This window comes from Excalfactoria chinensis, chromosome 3, assembly GCF_039878825.1.
Source record: "Excalfactoria chinensis isolate bCotChi1 chromosome 3, bCotChi1.hap2, whole genome shotgun sequence".
Classification (NCBI taxonomy): Eukaryota; Metazoa; Chordata; class Aves; order Galliformes; family Phasianidae; genus Excalfactoria; species Excalfactoria chinensis.
In genome coordinates, this window is record NC_092827.1 from 6,036,701 (window position 1) to 6,061,676 (window position 24,976).

A 24,976-nucleotide genomic window follows, 5' to 3' on the forward strand; every position below is an offset into this window, starting at 1 on the left:
GACATCTTAATCCTTTTGTGAAATATCTGCCAGGTCAGCCAGGAGAATGAATTGCTTGTAAGGAGCAGGGTTTGTTTGGCTTTCATTTTGAAAATTCATCTGCTTTGGTATATTTCCTTCTGTTAGCTGTGTTGTGTGAGTGGAAAAGTAAATACTCTACACAAGCATCTATTTAATTTATCGCATCTCTGTATCCAGGCTGCTTTGTGTAGTTTTTACTTAGCATAGTGGATTTCATTTCTTGCTGGAGTCTCTGCAATGCAACATCATGTACTGTTTGTTTTTGCTCTAGGAATGGGTAGTATGCCAAATTTGTCCATGCCAACATCCATGTCTACGATCACACCATTAGCTCCAATGTCTCTGACCTCAATGACATCCATTCCTCCTTTGGTTATTTCTGCTCCCCTGGTGCCTTCTGTCAGTACCTCATCACTGCCAAATGGAACATCCAGCCTTCTGCAGCCTTTGGCCATACCTTTCTCTTCAAGTAAGTATAGTGCAGTCCACGGCTCAGTTTGATGTGTGAATCTCATTTTCTCTGTGGCTAATTTCAGAGATAAAACTGATGCTAGTGTTCCAGTGCATCACCACCCTCTGGGTGAAAAACTTCCTCCTAAGATCCAACCTAAACCTCCTCTGTCTCAGTTTAAAACCATTCCCCCTTGTCCTATCACTGTCCATCCCTGTAATCAGCTGTTCCCCCTCCTGTTTATACACTCCCTTCAAGTACTGGAAGGCCACAATGAGGTCTCCCTGGAACCTTCTCTTCTTCAAGCTAGACAAACCCAGTTCCCTCAACTTCCTCATAGGAGAGGTGCTCCAGCCCCTCTGGTCATCTTAGTGGCCTCCTGGATCCGCTCCAAGATCTCCGCATCCTTCCTGTGCTGGAGGCCCCAGGCCTGGATGCAGTATTACAGATGGGGCCTCACAAGAGCTGAGTAGAGGAGGACAGTCACCTCCCTCTCCCTGCTGGCCACCCAGTACACACATGTTCTTTCCAAAGTTTGCGTTCATCCCATCTTTCATAACTAAATAGCCTTAAAAGCAAGGCGCTGGTTAGTTTCTCTTATTTCTCTCAAACACTTGGGTAACTTTGCTACCGTGTACCTGTTTTCTTTACAGCTTTTGTTTTTCTTTGTTTCAGTGCAGCCTCATACTAGTTCCTTAGGTCCTGTGGCAGGAGGGTTTGGTGGATCTAACATGCAGAAGGCACAGTCACTAATCGATTTAGGATCTAGCAGGTATGAAAGTTAGGTTTACAATGGCTATGTCTTAGTCTCAAGTACTACACCTCCTAAGAAGCATGAAGCACTTATGTCTTTAAGGTATTATTCATTAATAATGGCCTGCCATATCTGAAAGTAAATAGTTTTGATATAGGCTAATTAATATTTTAACTCTAACAAAGCTTTCTGAAGTGGATGAGAAAGCTCAAACAAGAAAAAGCAGTGCCAAAAAGAGTGGAATGTACAGCATTAGCAAATAGAAGCAAAACAAGTGGTTGTAAAAGCAGCGTTTATGGATTGATGTGCTCATTCATTATAGATAGCACCAACAGATACATAAGAACAGCGTTTGTTGTAAATGTTTATCTGTGAATTTGTTTTATGAATAATAGAAGATCATAAATCTTTGTCATCAGCTGCTCTGTTTGCTGATTTTAGAGCTTTGTCACGGGCAGAAGGAAGGGTTTGGGTTTACCTGCTGTACAGTTGGGCTTTGAGGGAACAGTTTCCCAAAGGACAGTGCAGAGGGTTCTCAGTTCCATAAGGTGACTCAGAAGTGTTTGTGCCTTTTTGCTGCTGACACAAGAAATGTAGGATGAATGCATGTCCAGCTTTGGGCTCCTCATCCGGGCGCCAGATGAAGCTGTATATCTTCTACAGTGCCTGTTTGTTAATCCTAGTGATTAACACAGAGATCTTCTTTCTTTCTTTTTTGGAACAGTTCAAATTCTTCCTCCAGTGCTTCGCTAGCTGGGAATTCACCAAAGATTGCACCCTCAGACTGGGCAGTTCCTCAGGCTTCCAGATTAAAATACAGACAGAAATTTAACAGCCTTGATAAAAGCATGAGTGGATATTTATCAGGTGAGTATGGCATTTGGTACAGATCAGGAGAGAGCAGTGGAGCAGTGCTTTCTGTGAAAATGAGAGACATCTACACGGTTGTTTTTGTGCCATGTGCTCCATTTCTGCGTATATCCATCAGTAATTGCTTAGCTATTTGGGCTTTGTTTTCTTTACAAAGAAAGCAGTTGAGGAAAGATGTGGCAATACTGCAGGCATGGATTTGTAACTTCTGGAAAGTAATTTAAGGGAGTAATTCTTCATTGACTTCCAGTGACATTTGTGCTGTGCCACAGCATTGTGGTGGTTTCTGAAAGACTTCAACCCAACTTAGCACAAGAGCAGAATTTGAAATGAATGAAAGTGCTTGTAAAACTGGATTATGAACTGTAATCCGGTGAGTGGAACGCTGAAAAAGCAGGAGACAGGTTTGGAGTCAGAATGTATGCCTGTAGCCGAGCAGATTTCTCATTGTGATTGACTGCTTGCCAACCCTTTGCCTCAGTTTTTTAATAAAAAAAGGAGAATCCTTTCTTTCCTGAAAGGGGCTCTCTGCGTTTTATCTTGTTTGGTTGATTTTTGAGCTGAAAGTTTCATTGACTTGCCTGAAGAAGGTGTGTGGTTCTCTGTTAACCTAAAAAAAAAACTGGCCATTTTCCAGCTTACCAGCTCAAACTTTCAGCAGGCAATCAGCTGTGCTTTTGAAACAGCTGCGGGGATTACCATAAATACCCCTTTTTTATGTCAGTTTTTCCTCTTTTGACCTTCGAATGAAAAGAGAATTACACAAAAATACTTCCATCTTCATTGTGTTCAGATTGAAATGCCTTTTGTTAAGCCTGGAAGTAATACCAACTGTCAGCGATTAATGAAAATGGATTAGATTAACATCAGAAATAAACATGCCCCGGTTCATGACCCATTTTTGCTACATGTGAATCTTTGTTCATAGCATTTATTAATCTCTTTTGTGTTTTTTGCATGAAGGATTTCAAGCAAGGAATGCCCTTCTGCAATCAAACCTCTCACAGACTCAGCTGGCTACTATTTGGTAAGTTGAGTTACTGATGGTGCATCCAATACATTTATGGTGTTAAAAGAGAGGTAATTTTTGTTTAATAAGAAGTGATGAAAGGACACCATAGATCTTATACTGTAACCAGAAACTAAGCTACTGCTTAAACTCGTTCGGTGTTTGATGCATTTTGAAAAGACACTTCAACCTAATGTAATAAGCTTCTCACTTTTTGGACTAGATGGCGCCCGGGGTCTCTTCCAACTCTAAGGATTCTATGATTCTATTCTACTCATGCTTTGTTTTTTGAGCTCCATAGAGTAGTACAGATGTTAATTTCAGCTTCTATTTGAGCAGCGTGCTACTTAAGCTGAGGGGAGGGTTTGTTGGTTTGAAAAGCAGGGTTGCAAAGCAAAAGACCATCTCACCTTGGAACAGGCTGCTCAGAGAGGTTGTGAATCCCTGGAGTGTTCAAGGCCAGGTTGGATGGGGCCCTGGGCAGTCTGGTCTAGAATTAGATATGGAGGTTGGCAGCCCTGCATGAGACAGGGAGGTTGGAGCTTCATGATCCTTGAGGTCCCTTCCAACCCAAGCTGTTCTGTGATAATTCTATGATCTTGTTAGTTTTTAAATATGGAGAGCTTAAGGAAGGAGTAGCCCATCAAGGTACTCGAATATCAAACAGCTCTTAAGATTTGTCTTTGCTGTGGTGGTGGAAATTGTTAGTGTGTCTGAAGGCTTGAATAATCTGCCTTTAACCTTCTAGATATGATAGTTTGGGCTTTGCTTTCAGTCATAACTTGGATGTTATGCATGAACTTCACTGTTCCAGAGGAATTCACGTTAGTTTTGTGCTTCATGGCTCTTTCTGAGGTTCCACTGTTGTCTTCATCTTGGGGGCAGTCATTTGTTTGTATTATCAGAAGTTACCCGAAACGTTATTCCTACTAGTTCAACTAATTTGATTGCATGCAGTGAGGATGGAAATGGAGTTTGTGGTTATGTTCATCCACTTTGGAGTGTGGAGAAATAAAGCAGGTACACAGCTACTGCTTTCCTCCTGGGTGCCTGGCCTGAATGGATCACTAGCCAGTGCAGGGGTGTCTCTGTGCACATGTAGAGGATTAACAGACCAAGTTACAGTTCTGCCCAACATAAGGAATTACTGATATTTCTACTGGCATTATGGTCTTAATTACTGTAATATAATAGTAACAATGTGATAATAAATAACAGTAGTGTGTGAATAGTGCTGGTCTGTCAACACAATAAAAAGCTCATTTCATCATCTCCTGCTTTTGTTTTCCCCGTGGTGTGTGAGTGGGTGGTGGATTTTTTGTTTGCTTCCTCTTTGATTCTTTTTTTAAATGGCTCAATTCTTTCTTGTGTGTCCAACTCTTAGTACAAAATATAGCACAGGCACCTATTAAGCATCTCACATAACTCCAATCTATGTGTGTCGAAGGACGCGCTCCATATCTGAATCGATAGTTCTTGGAGAATAATCTCTCCTTCCATCCATGGTTTGTATTACTAATTTTAATTATTTTTGTCAGATCATTTCAGAGGAGTTTTCTGTTTTCAGTTTTATTTCACAGTTCCATGTGTGAAAATCTTCAGCTGTCACTTGTGAGTGGTTGTGATATTCAGTTCTAATTATTATTACCATTAAAACTATGCAGGTCACTGGCTGATATTGATGGAGATGGACAGCTGAAAGCAGATGAGTTTGTGCTGGCCATGCACCTCACTGATATGGCCAAAGCTGGGCAACCTCTGCCACTAACTCTGCCTCTTGAGCTGGTACCACCTTCCTTCAGGTAAATTGCTGAGGGCAGTGAAACATAACTGTACCTTCAACAGAATTTTTTTTTATGCAAACAAGGTGACTGTATTATTTGTCTAATGGGGTTTTGTGTTTCTGGGGTTTTTTGTTTGTTTGTTTTTTTGCCATCTCCAGGAGTGGAAAATACACTGAAAATATTAATGGGACTCTGCCATCTTACCAGCCTGTGCAAGAGGAGGAGCCACAGAAAAAACAGCCAGGTAAAACAAAGTTCATGTTTCCGTTGTTGGTATGTAAGGCTGTCTTTGAAGGACTCTGGAACAGTTAGAAAGTAGAAGACAATCAAATCCCTGGGGGGCTCATTTCAAGAGCTACATCTCTTTTAACTTGGACAGTAGGAATGTTGTTAAGTGGATGTAGTCAGCCTATTACATCTAATAAAATCGAGAAGATAGAGATAGGTGCTATTATTAGTTGTAGGAATGGAAAAGTGTTCTGATTAATAATGTATTTTGGAAAACAAATCTTTCATTTCCAACTACTGCAATGCTACTGCACAATTTTGTGCAGCGGAGTGTTACTGGCAGTACTTTATTCTGGGCATTCTGAAAACAGGAGATCCCAATGTTGTTTAATTATCTAAAAACGGGATGTGATTTGCACACAGAAGTAAATTCTGCTGTTGGCTACCTGATGCAACAAGCAAAGGTCTGTTGTGTGTGCAGCAATGTGCCTCTCTTTTTAAAGAGTGGTTACTTGGAACCTGAGTCATTCCTTTCAAACTCCTTTTACCCTGCAGTAGTTCAGCTTAATCCTGTTTTGTTTTCTGCTGTTTTTAACTCCAAGAGATCTTACAGGGAACGCCCTTTAAGGCTAACTCTGTGTGTGTTAGCATTTCTTGCTCAGTGGAAAACCTCTGTAGCAAAATATTGACTTCTTTCAGCTTGTAAAAGCTGTTCCTTTGTGTTACCTCTAAAATTGAAACCATTTTCTTGGTCAGTTTTAAATTGCAATGTTTTTGCAGTTGGAATAGACTTAGGAAAGTTTCAGGGTATTTTGGAGGAGAAAAATAATACTAGAAAAAATGGTCCCATCATCCATGACCTAAGTACCTGAACTTGCCAAAGAGAGGATACCTATCTTTAGTGGAACAACTGAGGCACTTATTTGAGAGCAATGTTTTGCACAGGACAGAAATAACTGCTTTTCCTTGTTTTAGTGACGTTTGAGGACAAAAGAAAAGCAAACTATGAGAGAGGAAATGTGGAGCTGGAAAAACGTCGTCAGGTCCTGTTGGAACAGCAGCAGAGAGAGGCAGAACGTAAAGCTCAGAAGGAAAGAGAAGAACAAGAACGAAGAGAGAGGGAACGGCAGGAGCAGGAACGGAAAAAACAGCTTGAATTGGAAAGGCAGCTGGAGAGACAACGAGAGCTGGAAAGGCAAAGGGAAGAAGAAAGGAGGAAAGAAATAGAAAGGCGGGAGGTTGTTTTCTTGACATTATTTTTATAATGCTTTAAGGAATATGTATGTGCATGTGGTAGTCACTTGATGGAGTGCACAGAGTTTGGGCACTGACTTGGACTCATTGAGTGGCCAATGGCATTTCTGTCTGAAAATATTGTGTCCATTATAAATGAACAAAGTGGTGTTGTAAGTCAAAGACATTCACATTCTTTGAAGGACAGATGAGACTTGTTGGACAGATTTCTTAGATTTAATAAGAAAAATATCTATATTCCAAACAAGGCTCTACCGTATTCATTATTGATAATAATTTGCTCTTTGAACTTCAGGCAGATTTGCTTCTAGCTGGGTCTCAGTGCATACGTAAGGCTTTCCTGTTTTAGAGAGTTCTGTGAAATACTCGAAAGAGGTTAAGAGTAATATCACAGTGTGCTCATTTATTGTCAGTTTTCTAAGCTAAACAGATATTTTTTCCCCTCTCTGAATTATGCATCTTTCTTCAAATAGCTTTACTTCATAAGGGATAGGAGTATGGCATACAGGATCCTAGAGGATCACTTTGTCCATTCTTTGATGCTGAAGTTTACAAGATCATTTTGAGAAAAGCAATCCATTGTGTTGCTGTTACACGAGTGGAGCACATTGGATTAAAACATGATCACAGAGTTCCGTATCTGTGTGGTGGTTTAAAGCAGTGTAACTTCTCTGTAGGCAGCAAAGCAAGAACTTGAGCGCCAGCGGCGTTTGGAATGGGAGAGAATTCGCCGCCAAGAACTTCTTAATCAACGTAACAGGGAACAAGAAGAAATTATCAAGTTGACCTCTAAGAAGAAGAGCCTTAATCTTGAATTAGAAGCTCTGGTAAGATATGCATTTTACTGGCCAACTTGAAATGAAATGCAATATTTTGAAGTACGCCAATCTTACAGAGTGAATGGTGTGCTAGGAGCTTCACTCCGCTTTGGATGAGCAATCTAAACCAAGTATTTTTGAGTTCTTGTAGGGAGATGATTGTGTAGTAATATGCCCACGGATGTAGTGGAGAAAGGCTTTGTTGCTATATGTAATTACTCTGATTTCTTTCTAGACAGACAAACATCAGCAAATTTCAGGCAGATTGCAAGATATTCGAAGCAAAAAGCAGATTCAGAAGGCTGAGCTGGAGGCTTTAGATAGAAAATGTGACCAAGGAATTATGGAAGTCAAGCAACTACAACAGCAACTTCAGGTACATCACTTTCCGATAAGCTTTTAATTCTCCTTTATTTCCTACTTTTTCTTTCAGTAATTTTATGTGCTCCAGCAGGGAGGAATAGTGTATCAATTTGAGTCTGCAAGGCCATCAACACTGCAGAGGTTTTTAGGCTTATTTTTGGTGCTAAAGAATTGATTGCACATACAACAACAAGCTGGTAATTGAATGCAGACAGTAGTCAAAACTGTTTTGAATTGATAATAGTGACGACTTCTTAATCGTTACTTTGATGGTTCCAGTCTCAGTTTTTTGTGAGGATTTTTGTGTTAGACATGAGGCAGTCAGTAGAATGGCTTAGATTGGAAGGGACCTTAAAGCCCGTCCACTTCCAACCTTCTGCTGTAGGTAAAGTTGTCACCCACCAGCTCAGGCTGCTCAGTGCCCCATCCAACCTGACCTTGAATGTCTCCAGGGATGGGGCAACTACAGCTTCTCTGGGGAGCCTGTGCCAGTGCCTCACCACAGTCTGACCAAATAGTTTGACATCTAACCTAAATCTCACCTTTTTTGGTGTAAAGCTATTCCCCTTTGACCTATCCCTGTCAGAACATGTAAAAAGTTGGTCTCCCTGTTTTCATTTCTGGAATTGCCCCAGCTAGAGTTCAACACCTTGCACTTAGCCTTGTTGAACCTCATTAGGTTCTTGTGAGCCCACTTTTCAAGGCTCTTCAGGTCTGTGGATGCCATCCAGTCCTTCAGTTGTGTCATCTGCACCACTCAGCTTGGTGTCATCAGCAGATTTGCTGAGGGTGCCCTCTGTCTCACTGTCTTTATTGCTGATAAAGATGTCAAAGAGCACTGGTCCCCACGTGGATCCCTGGGGGACATCACTTGTCACTGGCCTCCACCTGGACATAGAACCATTGACAACAACAACCCTCCGGCTGCAACTTTCCATTCTTTACTGCTCAATAATCCATCCAGCTTTCAAATCCATATTTCTCCAATTAGAGATAAGGATGTGGTGCAGGACCACATCAAAGGCATTGCAGATGACAGCAGTTGCACTTCCTTTGTCCACCATTGCCATCACTTCATTATAGAAGGCCACCAGACAGGTCAGGGACAATGTCTCCTTGGTGAAGCCATGCTCACTGTCTCAGATCGCCTCCTCATCGCACATGTGCCTTAACATATCTTACAGGAGGATCTGCACCAAGATCTTCCCAGGCACAGAAGTGAGGCTCACCAGCCTGTAGTTTCTTGGGTCTTCGTTTCTCCCTTTCTTGAACATGGGAGAGGTGTTTCCTTTTATCCGCTCATCATGGACTTTGCCTGTTAGTCACGACTTCTCAGAAATGCTGGGGAGCAACTTGACACCCACAGCAGCCAGTTCTTCCAGGACCCAGGAATGCATGTTGTTTGGCCCCATAGACTTATACACATTCAGCCTCACAAGGAAGTTTTGGATTTGCTTTGCTCTGGTCTGTCTGGTATGTGGGCCATGAAGTTATCCCCATAGGACTCAAGGAGTCCCCTTGCTGCCTGCTGTTGCTTGCTGCCTGCTGTGTTGCTTCCCCAGTAGACATCTGGGTAGTTGAAATCCCCATCAAGATGAGAGCACAACACTCCCTGCAGATGAAGCAAGAAGGCCTCATCCACAGACACCCCTTGTTTGGGCAGCCTGTAGTAGAACCTGACCACCAGATGTCCTTTATTGGTCTGGTCCCTAATTTTAACCCACAAGCTCTCAGCTTGATGATCGCTGTTTCTCAGATACAGCTCTTTGCAGTCTCTCTTCTTAACGTAGAGGGCAACTCCCCCACCCCACTTGCCCTGCCTGTCCCTTCTAAGAAGCCAGTAGCTCAGTTCTCATGATAGTTTCTACTTTTAGTAAATCTGTTAACTTTTTATTCCAACTGTGATAAGATTTAAAGATTAAGGAGTATTTGGTGTTAATGTTGTTTGTACAATAAGTATAAAAGTAGTTTTTCCTCTACTCTGTAGTGGTAACTTGCATCCATGTTTCATTAGAGTGACTTGGGGTTATGTCTGACAATTTTTGCACGCTGCTGTCTGAACAGGATCACACATTTGTTATGTTCTCTTCAATCTCTACAGGAGTATCAGAACAAGTTGACCTGTTTAGTTCCTGAGAAGCAGCTGTTAAGTGAAAGAATTAAAAACGTTCAAGTCGACAGCGCTCAAAGTAAGTTCGTGCAGATGAGTTCTGTGTGCTTCACATTGCCGGGTGTTTGTCATTTTATACCATACTGTTGAAAAGAATAAGCTGTAGAGTATAGAGGGCTCAATCCTACCTTTGTTTTCATATTTTTTCAGTGAGAACCACCTAAGAGTTGTTGCATCTGTGTTCTATTGCTTCTGCCATGTAATAAGGAGCAAATAAGCACATTTTTGCTTAAAGCTTAATTTCTGCAGACTGTACAGTCCTCAGAGGCTGTGACCCTTATTACACAGTGGGTTCTTGATAGCATTAAGTCAGGGGGGGGTCATTAAAAGTTTACACTGAACTTTGTCTCAAAGCACACTGCAAATTCCTGCCTTCCAGAGCTTGTTGTGAATTGATCTAACATGATATGAAAAACCATTTGTAAAGTATTCCATATTACATGTAACACTTGTGCGGGTCAGGTAGCTGTTGGCCCCCTTCTCTGTGCTGTATGCCAACACGAGGGTAAGTCAAAGGACTTTTGTAAGGAAAGGGTCTGGGAATGTATGTATGTACATTGGGGAGAAAATAAATTGACGAGAGCTAAAGTCCTTGTCAAGCTGCTTATCTTTCTTTTAATGCAGATGCAGGAGTTGCTTCAGTGCAAAAGAAGTCTCTAGAAAAGGAAGAATTGTGCCAAAGACTGAAGGAACAATTAGATGCCCTTGAGAAGGAAACTGCTTCTAAACTTGCCGAAATGGATGCGTTTAACAGTCAGCTTAAGGTACGTGTGTTCTCTCAATACATTCAGTAAACGTATTTCTTCATCCATGTGTGAAGGTGTGTGGCGCTTCCAAAAGGTCTTCCCAACTTTTAGTGTCACATAAGAATTACCAGAAGTCTTGTAGCACAGGAACAACTCATTCAAAGCTATCACTCATGTACTAAAGTATCCACATCTTGCTGATCGTTGCTTTGCATGAATCGACTGTTGCTCACTCTCAACCTTTGCTTTGGAACTGAGGTTGCTTAGGCTCCTGGAGGTTCTTATCTTACGGGGTTATATAGTATTCTTACGGGCTCCAATTTATGGATCGTGAACATTTAATTCTTGTTGAAAGGAATGCAGGGTTTTATAGTACATCGCACAGGATCCAGTAGCAGACTTGGCTGCTGTTTTGTAAGTCAGCATAGGCTGCTTCTTTGAGGATAAGGTGGTAAATGTTGACTGCTGGCCCTAAAACTATTTTTGTTTCAGCAGCAACTCTCGATGTACCTAAAAATGCATACAGTGCTCAGGCATGCATCTGCTTAACTTTATTTCCTGGCCTACTCTCAGTGGCAGTGATGTGAGCTGTATTCCTATGCAATGCATTTGTGCTGGGCCAATGTGAGGGCTCTACGCTCGCCAGTGAAAAGAACAGGGATGAATTTGTAAGCATTTCTAAGAGTTTCTTTTCTTGCAAAAAGAACGGGCTGCACGAAACATTGGCAATGTGCATTTTTAGTTACTTGTGTGCTTGCATGGCTTGCTGTGTTCAGTGGCTGCATCCGCTGTTTAGTCTTCCCTAGAATGTTTTCCGAAGTACGGTGCAAAGATTAATTAGCTTTTTATCTGCCTTATCTTACAGTGTGACAGTATGGATGATTCTGTTCTTCAGTGCCTTTTGTCTCTGCTAAGCTGTCTCAACCACCTCTTCCTCTTACTTAAGGTTATTTTCTAATCTTTGGCTCTTTTGCTTTTTGAATTACTTGTTTTTTTTTTCTCTGCTCACCTTTTCTGTTTGGATGTAAAACTTACGTTAAAGACATTTTCCTAAAGGAAAACCAGTAGTTTTGCTCTTTCTGCTAGCTTTTAAATCCTCATAAAGACGTACAGTTTTGTTTACCTGCTTAGAAAGCCAAACTGCAAAGTGACGATGGCTATTTTTGTTCTTAATGGGCTGTGTTTAAATTGTTTTATTCAACATTTTCTTTTTAGTTAAGGTAACATCAACAAAAAGAGCACTGTCTTAAGATGGAAGCGGTGTCTTCTCCCAGCTTTCCATCTGTCGCTCTCTATGTGTCTGACCGTGCCTACATTCATACACCTGAAGCTGGGAATTGTAGAGTCATAGAATGGTTGGGCTGGAAAGGACCTCAAAGATCACAAAGCTCCAATCTCCTGCTGCATGCAGGGCCACCATCCTCCCCATTTAATACCTGCCCAGGGCCCCATCCAACCTGGCCTTGAACGCCTGCAGGGATGGACGGGGCATCCACAGCCTCTCTGGGCAGCTGTTCCAGCACCTCACCACTCCCAGAGTAAAGAACTTCCCCCTGACATTCAACCTAAATCTTCCCTCCTTCAACTTAAAACCTCTTCCCCTTCTCCTGCCATTACCTACCTTTGTTGACTCCCCTCCTGCTTATAGGCTCCTTTTAGGTACTGCAATGAGGTCACCCCACAGCCTTCATTTCTCCAGGCTGAACGAGTCCAGCTCCCTCAGCCTGTCTTTGTAGGGGGAGGTGCTCTGGACCTCATCAGGTATAATGGAGTCAGGTATATGAATTCTGAATTTGAGACTGAAGTGGTATCAGTGCCCAGATGATGACATATGGCACAGCAACGGCCATGCTTTGAAACCTCCAGATTAACCCCCTACTAAAGCTTGCTTCCTGTTTTTCCTCCACGCTGCTTTTGTCTGCTGGTGTCAGAAATCTGGCTTGGGTTTTTTTCCTTCTTAAATCAAAGATGTGAGAGTTTGTTTCCATAGTAATCCTCAGTTTCCATGTAGCATGAGAAAATGTTTTCAGCTGAATACATTAGGGGAAAAAACAGCAGCAAATGCATCTGTTTGAGACTTTCACTGGCATAGAAGTCTTGTTGCCTTGCCCTTATTGCAGGCACTGTGATTGCTGTTGGTGGTGCTTACTGCGGTGGGAACAGATCGTTCATAACCGCTTTATTTGTGTTTCATATCAGATACAGAAAGTCAGAATGCACCATGTAGCTCAGTGTGTGTCAGTGGTTTGCCTCATAGTAGTGCGGCATCCAGCTTTGTACTCTGACAAAGTAAGTTCTCAAAGTATTGAGTTATTGCTGGTTTTGTTTCCTGCAAATGTAATTATCCCAAAGATTCATGCTCGTGTCCTGTGAAAATACCCATAATCAGAGCGAGGTGGAATAGGAACTAAAGAATGTGCCCTAAAAAGTAGGAGGAAGAAGGCAGTGTGGGTATGTTAAGCTGTAGCTGCCTGCAGTGGTAAACCTACTGAGGATGCTCTTAAGGTTTTTGATGGAGTTATGGAACTAATCCTTCTTACTCCGCTCGAATAATTTCAGTCTTCCATTTCCATGCAGCAATTTGTGGTTGTATTTTACAATTGGGGATGAACAGAAACATTGCAGAGGGGAGCACAGGGGATGTATTCTCAGCTTCGTGTTCGTAGAATCATAAAGCACAGTGTTGGCTTTCAGTTGAAGTCTGCCTCTTCAACGGTGTGTTCTGTGGTTTTTCAGAGTGTGCTTCATTGTCGTCTTTGTCCTTACAACGTGTTGTATTTAAACATGAAGTTCTATCTTTTCCTGTTTCCTGTCACGTTTGTTGTTTCCAGCAGGTGTCCGTCCGAAGGGCTCTTTGAAAGCCTGAGTTCTATGCAAGGACTTGCAAACCTGACTCTACAGTGACCTTCAAGGACTGTTAATCACTCAGTGTTACGTTGTTCATTTGTATGGATCAAATTGTACTTGGGTTCACAAAGTGTTACGGTGCTTGGGTGCTTCTCTCAAAAGACTGGTTTCATTTCTTTTGATGTACTTCGTTGTGTTTCCTTATTAGGACCTGAGAGAAAGCTACAGCACGCAGCAATTAGCCTTGGAGCAGCTCCATAAGATCAAACAGAGCAAGATCAGAGAGGTAGAGAAAAGAAGAGCTGAACTTGTGCAGAAAAAGCGGCTGGAAGATGAGGCTGCAAGGTACCATATCTTAAATTGTCAGCATTGCAGCTATTACAGCCAACGAGAGCCATTATGTCTTAAAGATCCTGGTTTTAATAGACAGGAAGTAGAATGGCAAAAATACATCCTGGTTAGTTGCCTTGAGAAAGCAGTTTAAATGGAGTACCACTGATACCACTGATACGAGATGTTCTGCGTTTCCTTTTTCTGATCTATTTTTGTCTTTTCATATAATTTAGAAACTCAGGTTTGAAGAGCAAATAAGCCAAGCAACACTCCTTCTATTAGGTTTTTTGGCTTCTTTTATCACAATCACAGAATGGCCTGGGTTGAAAAAGACCACAATGCCCATCTACTTTCAACCCCCGGCTGTGTGCAGGGTCACCAGCCAGCAGCCCAGGCTGCCTAGAGCCACATCCAGCCTGGCCTTGAATGCCTGCAGGGATGGGGCGTCCACAACCTCCTGGGGCAACCTGTTCCAGTGTGTAACCACCTCTGGGTGAAAAACCTCCTCCTAATATCTAACCTAAATCTCCTCTGTCTCAGGTTAAAACCATTCCCCCTTGTCTATCTCTATCCACCCTCATAAACAGCCATTCCCTCTCCTGTTTATAAGCTCCCTTCAAGTATTGGAAGGCTGCAATGAGGTCTCCCCAGAGCCTTCTCCCATCTAAGCAAGCCCAGTTCCCTCAGCCCTTCTTCATAGGAGAGGTGCTCCAGCCCTCTGATCATCTTAGTGGCCTCCTGTGGTCCTGTTTCATATCATCCTTCTTGTATTGGGGGCCCCAGGCCTGGGTGCAGCACTGCAGTTGTTAATTCTCACACATCTGAAATTCCTCATGTTTGTTGTTTTGTTTTGTTACCTTTGATAAGTTCTTAAATATCTCCTTAAAAGCACTTCTTGAATAGCTGCTAGTTCTTTGTCATGTATATTAATTCAGTTGTGGAATAGGTACTTAGACAGTAGGAAGGACACTGACTTATTGATTCTTTAAATCATTCAGGTTGGAAAAGACCTCTAAGACCCCCAAGTCCAACCCCAGCCCACCCCCCCATACCCACTGCTCACGTCCCTCAGTGCCACATCCCCACAGTTCTGGAACAGCTCCAGGTGACCCCACCACCTCCCTGGGCAGCTGTGCAATAGCCCGTGTTAATCTTGGGAGCTCAATAAGCGAGCCAGTTTTGAACTGTAAGTTTGATTCCTGTTTTAGGAGGAGGACCAGAATGTTGCAATACATCTTTGAGCAAATCATTTACGTAGTCCTGATTCATGGATGAGGTGCTGGTTTTGCACTGCTCAGCTTGTATCAAGAAATCAAGCTTTTCAGTTGTTGCCTCTTGCTTTCTCATAGTCTCATTCCCAACAAGTATAGTATCTCTTGTGTTGCTGACTAAGAAGCAGTAGTTTTTATGCTTGCTGTCCTAGGATGTCACTGTTTTTCTCCTCTCCTGACTTTGTACTGTCAGCTACCCATTTTATGCTGCATAGCTGAAGTGTGTGGCAGCAGTGGGGCAATAAACATTGAGTGGATGCTGAAAACAGGGAGCTAAAGCAACAAAGATAACATGCAAGGAATCCATTTATTACTTCCATGTGAGATATCTAAGCACTCCTGTGTAGATGAAGCAGTCTCCTGTACAAGAGCTTATTGTCCATAGAGAAAAGTAACTGATACGATGGATTCTGGTCTGCTTACAAGTGAATCTGATTATTCTGTGAACAGGATCTCTTCAGTTTTCAGATGAATGTTCTCTTACCCCTCTCTCATTTTGGTCTTTTAAGGAAAGCAAAACGGGAGAAGGAGAACCAATGGCAGGAAAACATCCGAAGGGAAGAGGAGGAGAAAAAGAGGCGATTAGAAGAAGAGAGAATGCAGGAAAAGCTTCATGAAGAGGAGGAGAAAAACAGGCAAGCCGGGATCTTGAGAGAAACAGAGCAACGGCAGAGACAACAGGAGGAAGAGAGAAGAAAGCAAGAGCAAATTGCTAAAGAAGCTGAGGGGAAGCGTAAGCAGAATGAAGAAATAAAGAAGATGAAAGAAGTCACCAACTCTCACGAGGCAGAGAAACACGCTGCTAAATTAAACATAAGTGACAAGTTTGGAGATCTGTTGAAACCAGCAGAGGGCAAAAGTCTTAAGCCGCCATGGACAAACGAAGGTACTCTTAGTTAGGTTGTTGCCTTGGTGGTTCTTGCTTTTCTAAGTCATTTTTCACTCTTTAGGTGTGTTAATGTGACTCTGTGGCAGACTTACTGCCTCTTATTACGAACAAAACACGATGTTCTGTGTCTTCAGTTAGCTGTAAATCATCCTATTGATTTAGTTTGTCTCTTATAAGTTTTTACCACCTGTGGCCCCAGTGGCAAATCCTCCAGTGATCATGGCTGACAAATTGTAGGTGGTGGAAACAGAAATACTGTAGCTTTCTTGTAAGTTCTGATCTTTCTGTCTTTAAAGCAGAAGGCTAACGTGGAGCGGCTCTGTCAGATGATGAGTGGATGCACAGGTAATCCTCAGTGGTTTATTAACACTGAAACCCACTTATTTTTGCACCACTCAGTACCTCTGATTAACAAAAGTAGAACTGAAGTCAACTTGGCTTTCTCCATTGGTCTTCCGAAATCCTCGTTTAACAGTATTTTCTCAAAAGATGACTTGACTTTAATTCATCTTTCTTTAGTTCGTGCCAGTTCTCATTAGCTGGTTTAATTGCTGAGTTAAGTGAGCACCAACTGGGGTGCAGAAAGATAGAACCATAGAATGGCCTGGGTTGAAAAAGACCGCAGTGCTCATCCAGTTTCAACCCCCTGCTGTGTTCAAGGTCACCAGCCAGCAGACCAGGCTGCCCAGAGCCACATCCAGCCTGGCCTTCAATGCTGATGAGTTTTCTTATCATTTCAGGCAATGCCGTCAGTACTTCAGAATCCAGGAATTCTGCTGCCTTTGTAAATTACAGAGCTTTATATCCGTTTGAAGCAAGGAATCATGATGAGATGAGCTTTAATGCTGGAGATATCATTCAGGTGAGATTTGCCATTTGTATTTAGCTTGTCGCAAAACAGTTCCTTTCGTCTGACCCTGAGAGGAAACAAAAGAGGCTGGTGTTGTTTTGGCTTCCTTTTCAGATATAATTGGCTGTCTTATTGAACTGCTCCTGTCTTATTTAGAAATACACCAGCAGCCACCACCTCCTCTTCTACCCCCAACCTCAACTAAGCTAAACTGCTGGGACTTGATGAGCTGCTAATTTTAGCCTGTTTTTTCTTACTCTGCCTTTGATGATGGAGGCTTCTGTACTGACGTAGAAGTGTAGCACAAATGCTCCACCCTTAATCATTACAGTAAATAACAACATTTTTGGATGAGTTGTGAATAAAGTTAATTGAAGGCTCAGCACATTTTGTCTTTTAATAAAAATCAAGTTTACTGAGAGAGATTTGGGCTTCCTCATTTAAGAGCAGCACAGCTCTTAAAACTGCGTTAGTTTTCATGTGCTGCTCAGCTACCCAGCCTCTGCTTCTTGGCCACGCAGTCAATAAAATGCAACACAAGTCATCATAATTTTGGCAAGCCAGAATTGCTTCTGGTGTTATCTGTGGTCCCTCAGTGTCGTGTGGTTTGCGCCCCGTTTGAAGGAGCACAAAACCCGAGGCTGTCTCTGCTGGCCTCCACAAGTCACTGAGTTGGTCTGTTAGCTGAGGAGGAGCTGCTGGAGGCACAGTACAACTGCATCACCACCGGTGTGAAATCTGCTCAGTTCTGGAAGGAGAGAGAATTGCAAATGCTGACCCTGCGAGTGCTGCTTGTGCTGTTTGCTCTACCAATAGATACTGACATGTGATAGATATCCTGTTGTTCCACACTGCAAATTGTGTTTTCTTTGTATTTATCTTCCTGTCCGTAGGTTGATGAAAAAAATGTTGGCGAGCCTGGCTGGCTTTATGGGAGCTTCCAAGGGCGTATTGGTTGGTTTCCATGCAATTATGTGGAAAGAATACCAGAAGGAGAAAAAGCTTTATCTCCTAAGAAGGCCTTACTTCCTCCTACAGTATCTTTGTCTACTACCTCAGCTGCTTCAGAGTGAGTTCTGTTGTATTTGTGTTCAGATTGCTTGTTCAAAGTTAAGGTAACGTGCTGTGTGGTATCAATCAGTGATACAGAAAACATAAGTGAAGAGAACTTATGGAAGAACCTACTGGAAACTCATAGTTTGTGTATTTTAAATATTTGATGGGCTTTTTTTCAGTGTGTACAACATAGGATGGCCTGGGTTGAAAAGGATCATCTGGTTTCAACCCCCTGCTGTGTGCAGGGTCACCAACCAGCAGACCAGGCTGCCCAGAGCCACATCCAGCCTGGCCTTCAATGCATCCAGGGATGGGGCATCCACAGCTGTAGTATTGCTTGTTTTATGTCTGTATTTTAAGAAGTAGTGATTCTACGTGAAGTGCTTTTAAAATAAGAAGTGCTGTGTGTTTATCTTGTCTGTCTTCAATTTGCAGACCGCTTTCACCAAGCAAATCTGTAGAAGAGTCAGATTACCAGAACGTGCATTTCTCCAGCCTGAATGTTAACGCAGCGTGGCAACAGAAGTCAGCTTTTACCCGCACTGTGTCCCCTGGGTCTGTGTCACCCATTCATGGACAGGTACGTTGTGTGTTCTGATGTGATTCCATCCACCAGTGGACTGGGGCCAAGAGAACACGTGCAGTGCATTTCTGAGTCATGATAGTTTTTACCTGTAATTAAACACACGGGATGTTTGTAACAGATAGGAAACAGTGGAGATTGTTTCTTAGTCAATTCTGTAAAACATTGTCCAGATGACAAAGAAATAGCCAACAGTTAGGAATGAACTCGCTTAGACCGCAATAAATGATGCGTCAGTGGATGTTTAACACTCACACCAGTGAGGGGGGAGTGCTAACACACTTCTGCTTCTGTCTTACCAGGGGCAGCCCGTCGAGAACTTGAAAGCACAAGCACTTTGCTCTTGGACTGCAAAAAAAGAAAACCACTTGAACTTCTCCAAAAACGATATCATTTCTGTCCTGGAGCAGCAGGAAAACTGGTGGTTTGGGGAGGTGCATGGAGGAAGGGGTTGGTTTCCCAAGTCTTACGTCAAGCTCTTACCTGGAAGTGAGAAGAAAGAGGAGTAAGTGTAACTTTGACAGCTATTTTATTTGGCAGTTTGTAAAGAGAGGTGTTCCAGAGTGCCAAAGGATTGCAGTGCAGATCCTGAATGCTCTTTGATTTACATCATACTGTTCTAGTCTTTTATTATTTCATTCTTGGAAGCCAATTAATGTTGAGCTTATGGCTGTGCAAATGAACAGCCTTCCAAGGTGAGTGCTGTGAGAAGTCAGTGGTGGCTGATTATTCCTCAGGGTAGTTACTTAAGTCTTACCCATGCTGGAGTGGCTGTGCTGCTGTGTGTGAATTGTTCTCATCGTGTTGTGATGCAAGTTGTTAGAAATACTTCAGAATGAGAAGATTGGGCAGAAATCTTTATGGGTGTGAACAATACCTTCCAGTTCTATCGTCTGACATTGTTTTTGAAGTGTGGTGTGCTCTTGGCTGCTGCTCACCTCTTAAAACCGGTGATATCTGTCACTTGTTGAAAGAGGAGGGGGCTTTTATAATGAAAAAATAGCAACTTGGAGACACTTGAGCGAGCTTAGGTTCATCCTAATTAAGGAATGCATTGGTCAGCATTTTCATTATTCAAACGTTCTTTTTAATGTCTGCAGACCAGAAGCTGTTTATGCAGCAGTGAAGAAGAAGTCTGGTGCACAGCCCTACCCAGCAGGAGAGGGTAAGAGAGCATAACAGTGCGTGATGGAGCTGAAGTATGTGAGACGTGTCTGAGCAATTCCTTTAGTGCTTGACCAGAAAATACCGTGCAAGTGCCGAGCTATAGTTAGGAGAATCTGAGAGTGAGAATCTGAGAGTGAGAACTTAAGTAATACTTGTAACTAATTCAGGTTGAGTGTAGGTACGTTGGTGTTGTTTGGTTGGGTTTGATTTTCTCTGCTTGGGTTTTTTTTGTTTGTTGTTTTTTTCTTTTGCTTTGTACAATTGGGTGTAAGTTCTTCAGGCTTTTGCTTATCTGTAGTGTGTTCCAAGTGTGGTGACTCACTGCCAAATTCCTGTCTGTAAAACGTTGTGCATCCTTAACTCAGAGGTGTGAGCATGAGGCAAGCTGTGGTGGCAGTCTGTAAGGTGGGTTGTTTCACAGGTTTGCTAGGACGTTCAGGGGAGGTTCAGGTTGGATCCTAGGGGGAAGTTTTTCACCCCCAGGGTGTTGACGCACTGAACAGGTTGCCCAAGGAGGCTGTGGATGCCCCATCCCTGCAGGCATTCAAGGCCAGGCTGGATGTGGCTCTGGGCAGCCTGGTCTGCTGGTTGGCAGCCCTGCACACAGCAGGGGGTTGAACCCAGGTGGTCATTGTGGAACTTTTCAACCCAGGCCATTCCACAATTCTCTGACATGATCCACACTACTGACACCATGGGGGGTGCAGACATCCAACATTCTTGTGTCTGATGGACTTCAATCCTCCTATCTGAACGTGTTCTCTCTACCTTTATATGTACTGTTTGTGCAGAGTACGTTGCGCTGTATTCGTATTCAAGCTCTGAGCCTGGCGACTTGACTTTCACTGAAGGGGAGGAAATCCTGGTGACCCAGAAAGAAGGGGAATGGTGGACAGGGAGCATTGATGACAGAACTGGGATCTTCCCCTCCAATTATGTCAGACCAAAGGATCAAGAAGTGAGTTCTTATTTTGAGTCTCGCATAACTATGCTTTTCCTCTGTTTTCATGTATTTGTGTTATTGATACCTGTCTATTAAAGACTGATTTTAAGCAGAGATTAAATTGCTTGACAGGAAAGAGAATCCTAGGGGACTCAAGTCCCAGATCAGTGCTGTAACCACGGTGTCCCACTGTTGGTCTCCCAGCAGGATCTTGGTGTTCTGTTAAATTAGGGCTCAGAGTTGCAGTGTATGTACATGTCATGTGCTTAAAAACAGCCTGACTAAACTCTGCTGGTTTTATTACACGTGCAAAGAATATTGTTGTGTCTTTGTTACAGGGTTCTAGTAATGCTGGCAAAGCTGGAACAACAAATAAGAAACCTGGTGAGTACATTATAACTTTTCAATGTTTCGGGCTGTGTTTGAAGTGATTAATGAAGCACGTGTGTTCATGGAGGTGTTTTAAGGTCTGCCAGGTTGCTTACCTGCAAGATAAATACCAGCTTCTTTCTATGGGAATAGCTCTTACCGTAGTGAAAATATAGCAAAGACAATTAATATCCCTTCTTTTCAGAAATCGCTCAGGTAACTACTGCTTATGCTGCATCAGGAAGTGAACAGCTTAGTCTTGCTCCCGGGCAGCTCATTCTTATCCTGAAGAAAAATGCAAGCGGATGGTGGCAAGGAGAGCTGCAGGTGAGTGGTTGGAAGAACAGGAATCCTGACTTGATGAGCAGCAGCGAGAGGTTCTTTGGTTTAACTTGAAATGAACGAGTAGAGCGCTCTGAAAGCTGGTTGGAAAGCTGCAGTTCCTCGTTAGAGACTCTTAAATTGATGCGTAAGTGCAATTTTCTTAGAGCAGATGTGCAGCCCTACTGTGAAATGATTAGCTGCACTTAAAACCTTTGAATGTTATGTATTTGTCAGAGCAAGTCAAGACGCAGCTTTGAGTGTGATTGTTTCATCCTTCAGCCAGATCTTACCATCTAAGATGCTTAGTGCTTAATTGCTGTTGGAAGACCAGCTTTGTTTTCCTTAGGCAGAACTGTGTGATACATCTGTTGTGATTTTTCCAGTCCTTATGCTGTTTTGTTTCTTGACTGTATTATACCCATTTCAACAGGCAAGAGGGAAAAAGAGACAGAAAGGGTGGTTCCCTGCCAGCCATGTGAAGTTACTGGGTCCGAGCAGTGAGCGAACCACATCTGCTGCCCCCTCAGGTGAAAAAAAAATGGTCTTATTTGTATTTAATTTAGAGTATATTATTGAACTACTTTGTTCACACACTAATTTGAATTAACACCGTGTTTAATAGCCTCACCTAACTGTGCTTTGCTGTACAAGGTAAAGTCCTAGTCAGAATCCGAGTCTTTTGGCATATGTGTCCATTCAGATATTATTGCTGTCCACAAAAGGGGGAGAATCTCCCATTTGCTTTCAGCAATTCTTCGTGGGGTCCCTGCCCCAAACTATACTATTTTATAAGGCTTTTAAACTTTACTGCCTGCTTTATGTTATGGCGTTCTGCTAACTGTGCTTTTTCTTCGTAGTGTGTCAAGTAATAGCAATGTATGATTACATGGCAAACAATGAAGACGAGCTCAGCTTCTCCAAAGGGCAGCTCATCAACGTGCTGAACAAAGATGACGCTGACTGGTGGCAAGGGGAAATCAATGGTGTGACAGGTCTCTTCCCTTCCAACTACGTGAAGATGACCACAGATTCTGATCCGAGTCAGCAGTGTAAGCAACTCTTTTATTGAAAACCATTTTGTTTCTTTCTTTCCAAAGTGCATTACTGTTTTTTTTTGCTTTCAGCTTGGAGCACCAACCAAAGTTATTGGGATTTTAAATGCTCTTTAAATACTTTTCTTTGGAGCTCTGTACTTGAAATGCTTCTCTATTTAACCTACAAAGAACCATTGGATTACCAACCAGCCAGACTGCAGTAGTGAGGGTGTGAGGGTGAGCTGGGGCAAAACGTCTGGTGGGTGTCCACCTAAAAGAGCAGCTGGTGTACAGATACCTCATGTTCAATAGCTTGTACTGAGCGGAAGCCAGTGCAGGTGTATTATACTTCATTGCAGGACTTCCACTAGTTTCATAAACCATGAACAGAGTGTCTGCTGTTGTCACCTTTACCTTAAACTTAACAATGTTAAATGAATGCCAGAATATTCTCCTGTCTGAAAGTCAGACGTTTTTTTGCATGTAAATATAGGAAATGTTTCTGATCCCCCACTCACCCGTGTGGGTATTTTTCAGTTGTCGTTTCTTTTGTCAGCTTTCCTCAGAGAAAATGAGCTCTGCTCTTACTCCTCCTTCAGCTTTCCATCCTTGGGCACTTGAATTAAATCAGCATTTCATCAGCCCGCAGTATCTGTGGCTTTGAAAGCCCCATTTAGGGTTTGGGTAGACGATATGAAAGTTGTCCCTTTCACTTACCAAGCCACATCCCTTCCCTTGCTGTTTTTTCACTAGGCATCACTTGTATTTTTTGCACTATAAAGGCAAACACCTGGAATTCTGGTTGAGGTGTGCCCTTAAAAGCCTGCAGCTGGTCTGTGGGAGCGGCTTGCACTTGAGATTTGATGAGCTTAGTGTGGTTGTTAGAGAAGATGTGGTGATGGAGGACCAGCTTGGATTGTCCCCCCAGTAGCTGTCATACCTGGCCAGAATGCCCCATTCCTGAGGTTTTATTTGTAGTTAAATTACATCTGTGTAAATGTTCCAGGTAACACATCCTTCTTTCATGTATTCTAAATGTTTCTGACTGTGATGTCAAAAACTGCTGCATTTAGATTGAACCTAAACAACTTTTGATTGGACTTATCTAAAGATTGACCTGTTCCTTTGGAAATCCTTTGTTTGCTTATCATTTGGATAAAATAGCATGGAATGCATCCAGCCAGTCCGTGAAATTAAGGTTCTGGCTGAGTTTTTTACCCAGATGGTGGTGATGCACTGAACATGTTGCCCAAGGAGGCTGTGGATGCCCCATCCCTGCAGGCATTCAAGGCCAGGCTGGATGTGGCTCTGGGCAGCCTGGGCTGCTGGTTGGTGACCCTGCAAACAGCAGGGGTTGAACCCAGATGATCAGTGTGGTCCTTTTCAACCCAGCCCATTCTATGATTAAACACTCCTGAATTTTTCAAAACTGAGAAAGATCTTTGCTTATCACATCGGTGACTTGAGTAGCTGGATGTGATGAGTGCAGGATGGTTGTGTCAGTTTTCAACATCATCAGTTTTCAACAGAAGCAGTCCTGAGATCAAACTGCAATTGGAAACATTTGATGTGATAGTCTTCCTCATTGTTTGCTCTTAGATCATTAGGCTGTCTTGCTCTCAGCCTTTGGATTGTGGCTGTGTGACGAGAGTTGTCCTTTGAGATTGCATTGACAGGGCCAGCCAGCAGCAGTCACTGAAGAGCAGGTGTCATCCCTACTTGGTTGGTGTGAATATTGCAGTGCTTCTGTTGACAAACACAAGTTTCTCCCACTGTCTCTCCTGGCCAGTTGAATGTAAGGGTATGTGAATGGGAACAAATTGGGTTTACTCACAAAGGTTTGAGGCTCGTTACAATTCTGCTTTCCCCTCCTCTTGAGCTGTGTCAGTAGCTCTCTGGGCAGAAGAAATGGTGCTGACAAGAATAACCTCTTTTTGGGATGCATTCTGGCATTGGACTCTGCAAGGAGGAAAAACAATTCAGGGTGCTGTAGCTCTGCCAGCATCTCTTACTACAACCCAGGCCTTGGTCATTGCAGACCAGAAAATGCTGGGTCGTGCTCTCAGCGACCTTGTTGTCAGTAAGAGTTGTTCATGTTTCATTAACGTTAGCCCTTGTTCTAATGTCTGCCCCAAATCATCCACATAAAGAACATGTGCAGGAGGCTTTAAAGCATACGTAGCTGTAGATTTACCTAAAGGAATACACTACCTTCTGTTCTTTGAGTGCTCACTGGTTCATCCTGGGTGAGATCTTGTGCACAGCCGCTATCTCCTTGGTGCAGGCCTGCCACGTGTTCTTCCTGCTCTTGGCACACATAAGGCAGCCCAAAGCCTTACATCTACACGTGACATTGGAGAGATGAGCTGAGTCTTGTCCTTTCAACAAGGAGCTGCCTTTCTATTAGATCTCTGTGCATTGAAGTTCATAATTCCTGCCCACCATCCTCTGATTAGTGAAGCTGACCCATTTTCAAGGATGTTCATAGGGAAGAGCTGAGTTCTGCACTGATGTGCTTGGGGTGAGTGTGTTTGAGTGTCTGTGTGTGGACAACACGTCAAAACACTCCAAGTTACTGCCGAGGAACGTCTCTTTTTTGTTAGGCACTAAGAGCTCACGGGATCAGTGGCTTTGAAGCACTGCATGCACAGATCTGAGTGCACTTTCCAACATGTGATAGTTCCAAGACATTGTAGGGTTTTGTTCAACATTCCCCCTCCTTTACCAGGAAACAAACGTGAGATCAGTCCCCATTGTCACGTTGTCATTCCATGTGTCTAAAAAGATGCAGTGAATCTCAGTCAGGTCTTCTCAAGCTTCCGGATCTGGGCTGTGGGCTGAA

The 24,976-nt window shown here is 42.9% G+C and overlaps 1 protein-coding gene across 13 annotated transcripts in view; it reads left to right on the plus strand.

The window, feature by feature from the left end:
• ITSN2 (intersectin 2) overlaps nucleotides 1–24,976 on the plus strand; it is a 63,287-nt gene that overhangs the window by 25,375 nt on the left and 12,936 nt on the right. For 9 of the 13 annotated variants that reach the window (XM_072331344.1, XM_072331356.1, XM_072331355.1 and 6 more), the window contains exons 6-29: nucleotides 293–490; nucleotides 1,148–1,244; nucleotides 1,951–2,093; nucleotides 3,060–3,123; nucleotides 4,770–4,907; nucleotides 5,048–5,133; nucleotides 6,093–6,355; nucleotides 7,049–7,198; nucleotides 7,425–7,565; nucleotides 9,654–9,741; nucleotides 10,347–10,486; nucleotides 11,334–11,414; nucleotides 13,524–13,660; nucleotides 15,429–15,805; nucleotides 16,549–16,670; nucleotides 17,552–17,727; nucleotides 18,150–18,294; nucleotides 18,600–18,802; nucleotides 19,398–19,462; nucleotides 20,256–20,422; nucleotides 20,746–20,791; nucleotides 20,982–21,103; nucleotides 21,531–21,627; nucleotides 21,958–22,149. In XM_072331344.1, the coding sequence (XP_072187445.1) occupies nucleotides 293–490; nucleotides 1,148–1,244; nucleotides 1,951–2,093; nucleotides 3,060–3,123; nucleotides 4,770–4,907; nucleotides 5,048–5,133; nucleotides 6,093–6,355; nucleotides 7,049–7,198; nucleotides 7,425–7,565; nucleotides 9,654–9,741; nucleotides 10,347–10,486; nucleotides 11,334–11,414; nucleotides 13,524–13,660; nucleotides 15,429–15,805; nucleotides 16,549–16,670; nucleotides 17,552–17,727; nucleotides 18,150–18,294; nucleotides 18,600–18,802; nucleotides 19,398–19,462; nucleotides 20,256–20,422; nucleotides 20,746–20,791; nucleotides 20,982–21,103; nucleotides 21,531–21,627; nucleotides 21,958–22,149 (3,438 nt within the window). Of the gene's footprint in view, nucleotides 1–292; nucleotides 491–1,147; nucleotides 1,245–1,950; nucleotides 2,094–3,059; nucleotides 3,124–4,769; nucleotides 4,908–5,047; nucleotides 5,134–6,092; nucleotides 6,356–7,048; nucleotides 7,199–7,424; nucleotides 7,566–9,653; nucleotides 9,742–10,346; nucleotides 10,487–11,333; nucleotides 11,415–13,523; nucleotides 13,661–15,428; nucleotides 15,806–16,548; nucleotides 16,671–17,551; nucleotides 17,728–18,149; nucleotides 18,295–18,599; nucleotides 18,803–19,397; nucleotides 19,463–20,255; nucleotides 20,423–20,745; nucleotides 20,792–20,981; nucleotides 21,104–21,530; nucleotides 21,628–21,957; nucleotides 22,150–22,224; nucleotides 22,454–24,976 lie in introns of those variants that run through there. The other 4 variants (XM_072331350.1, XM_072331351.1, XM_072331352.1 and 1 more) reach the window with 2 other exon arrangements.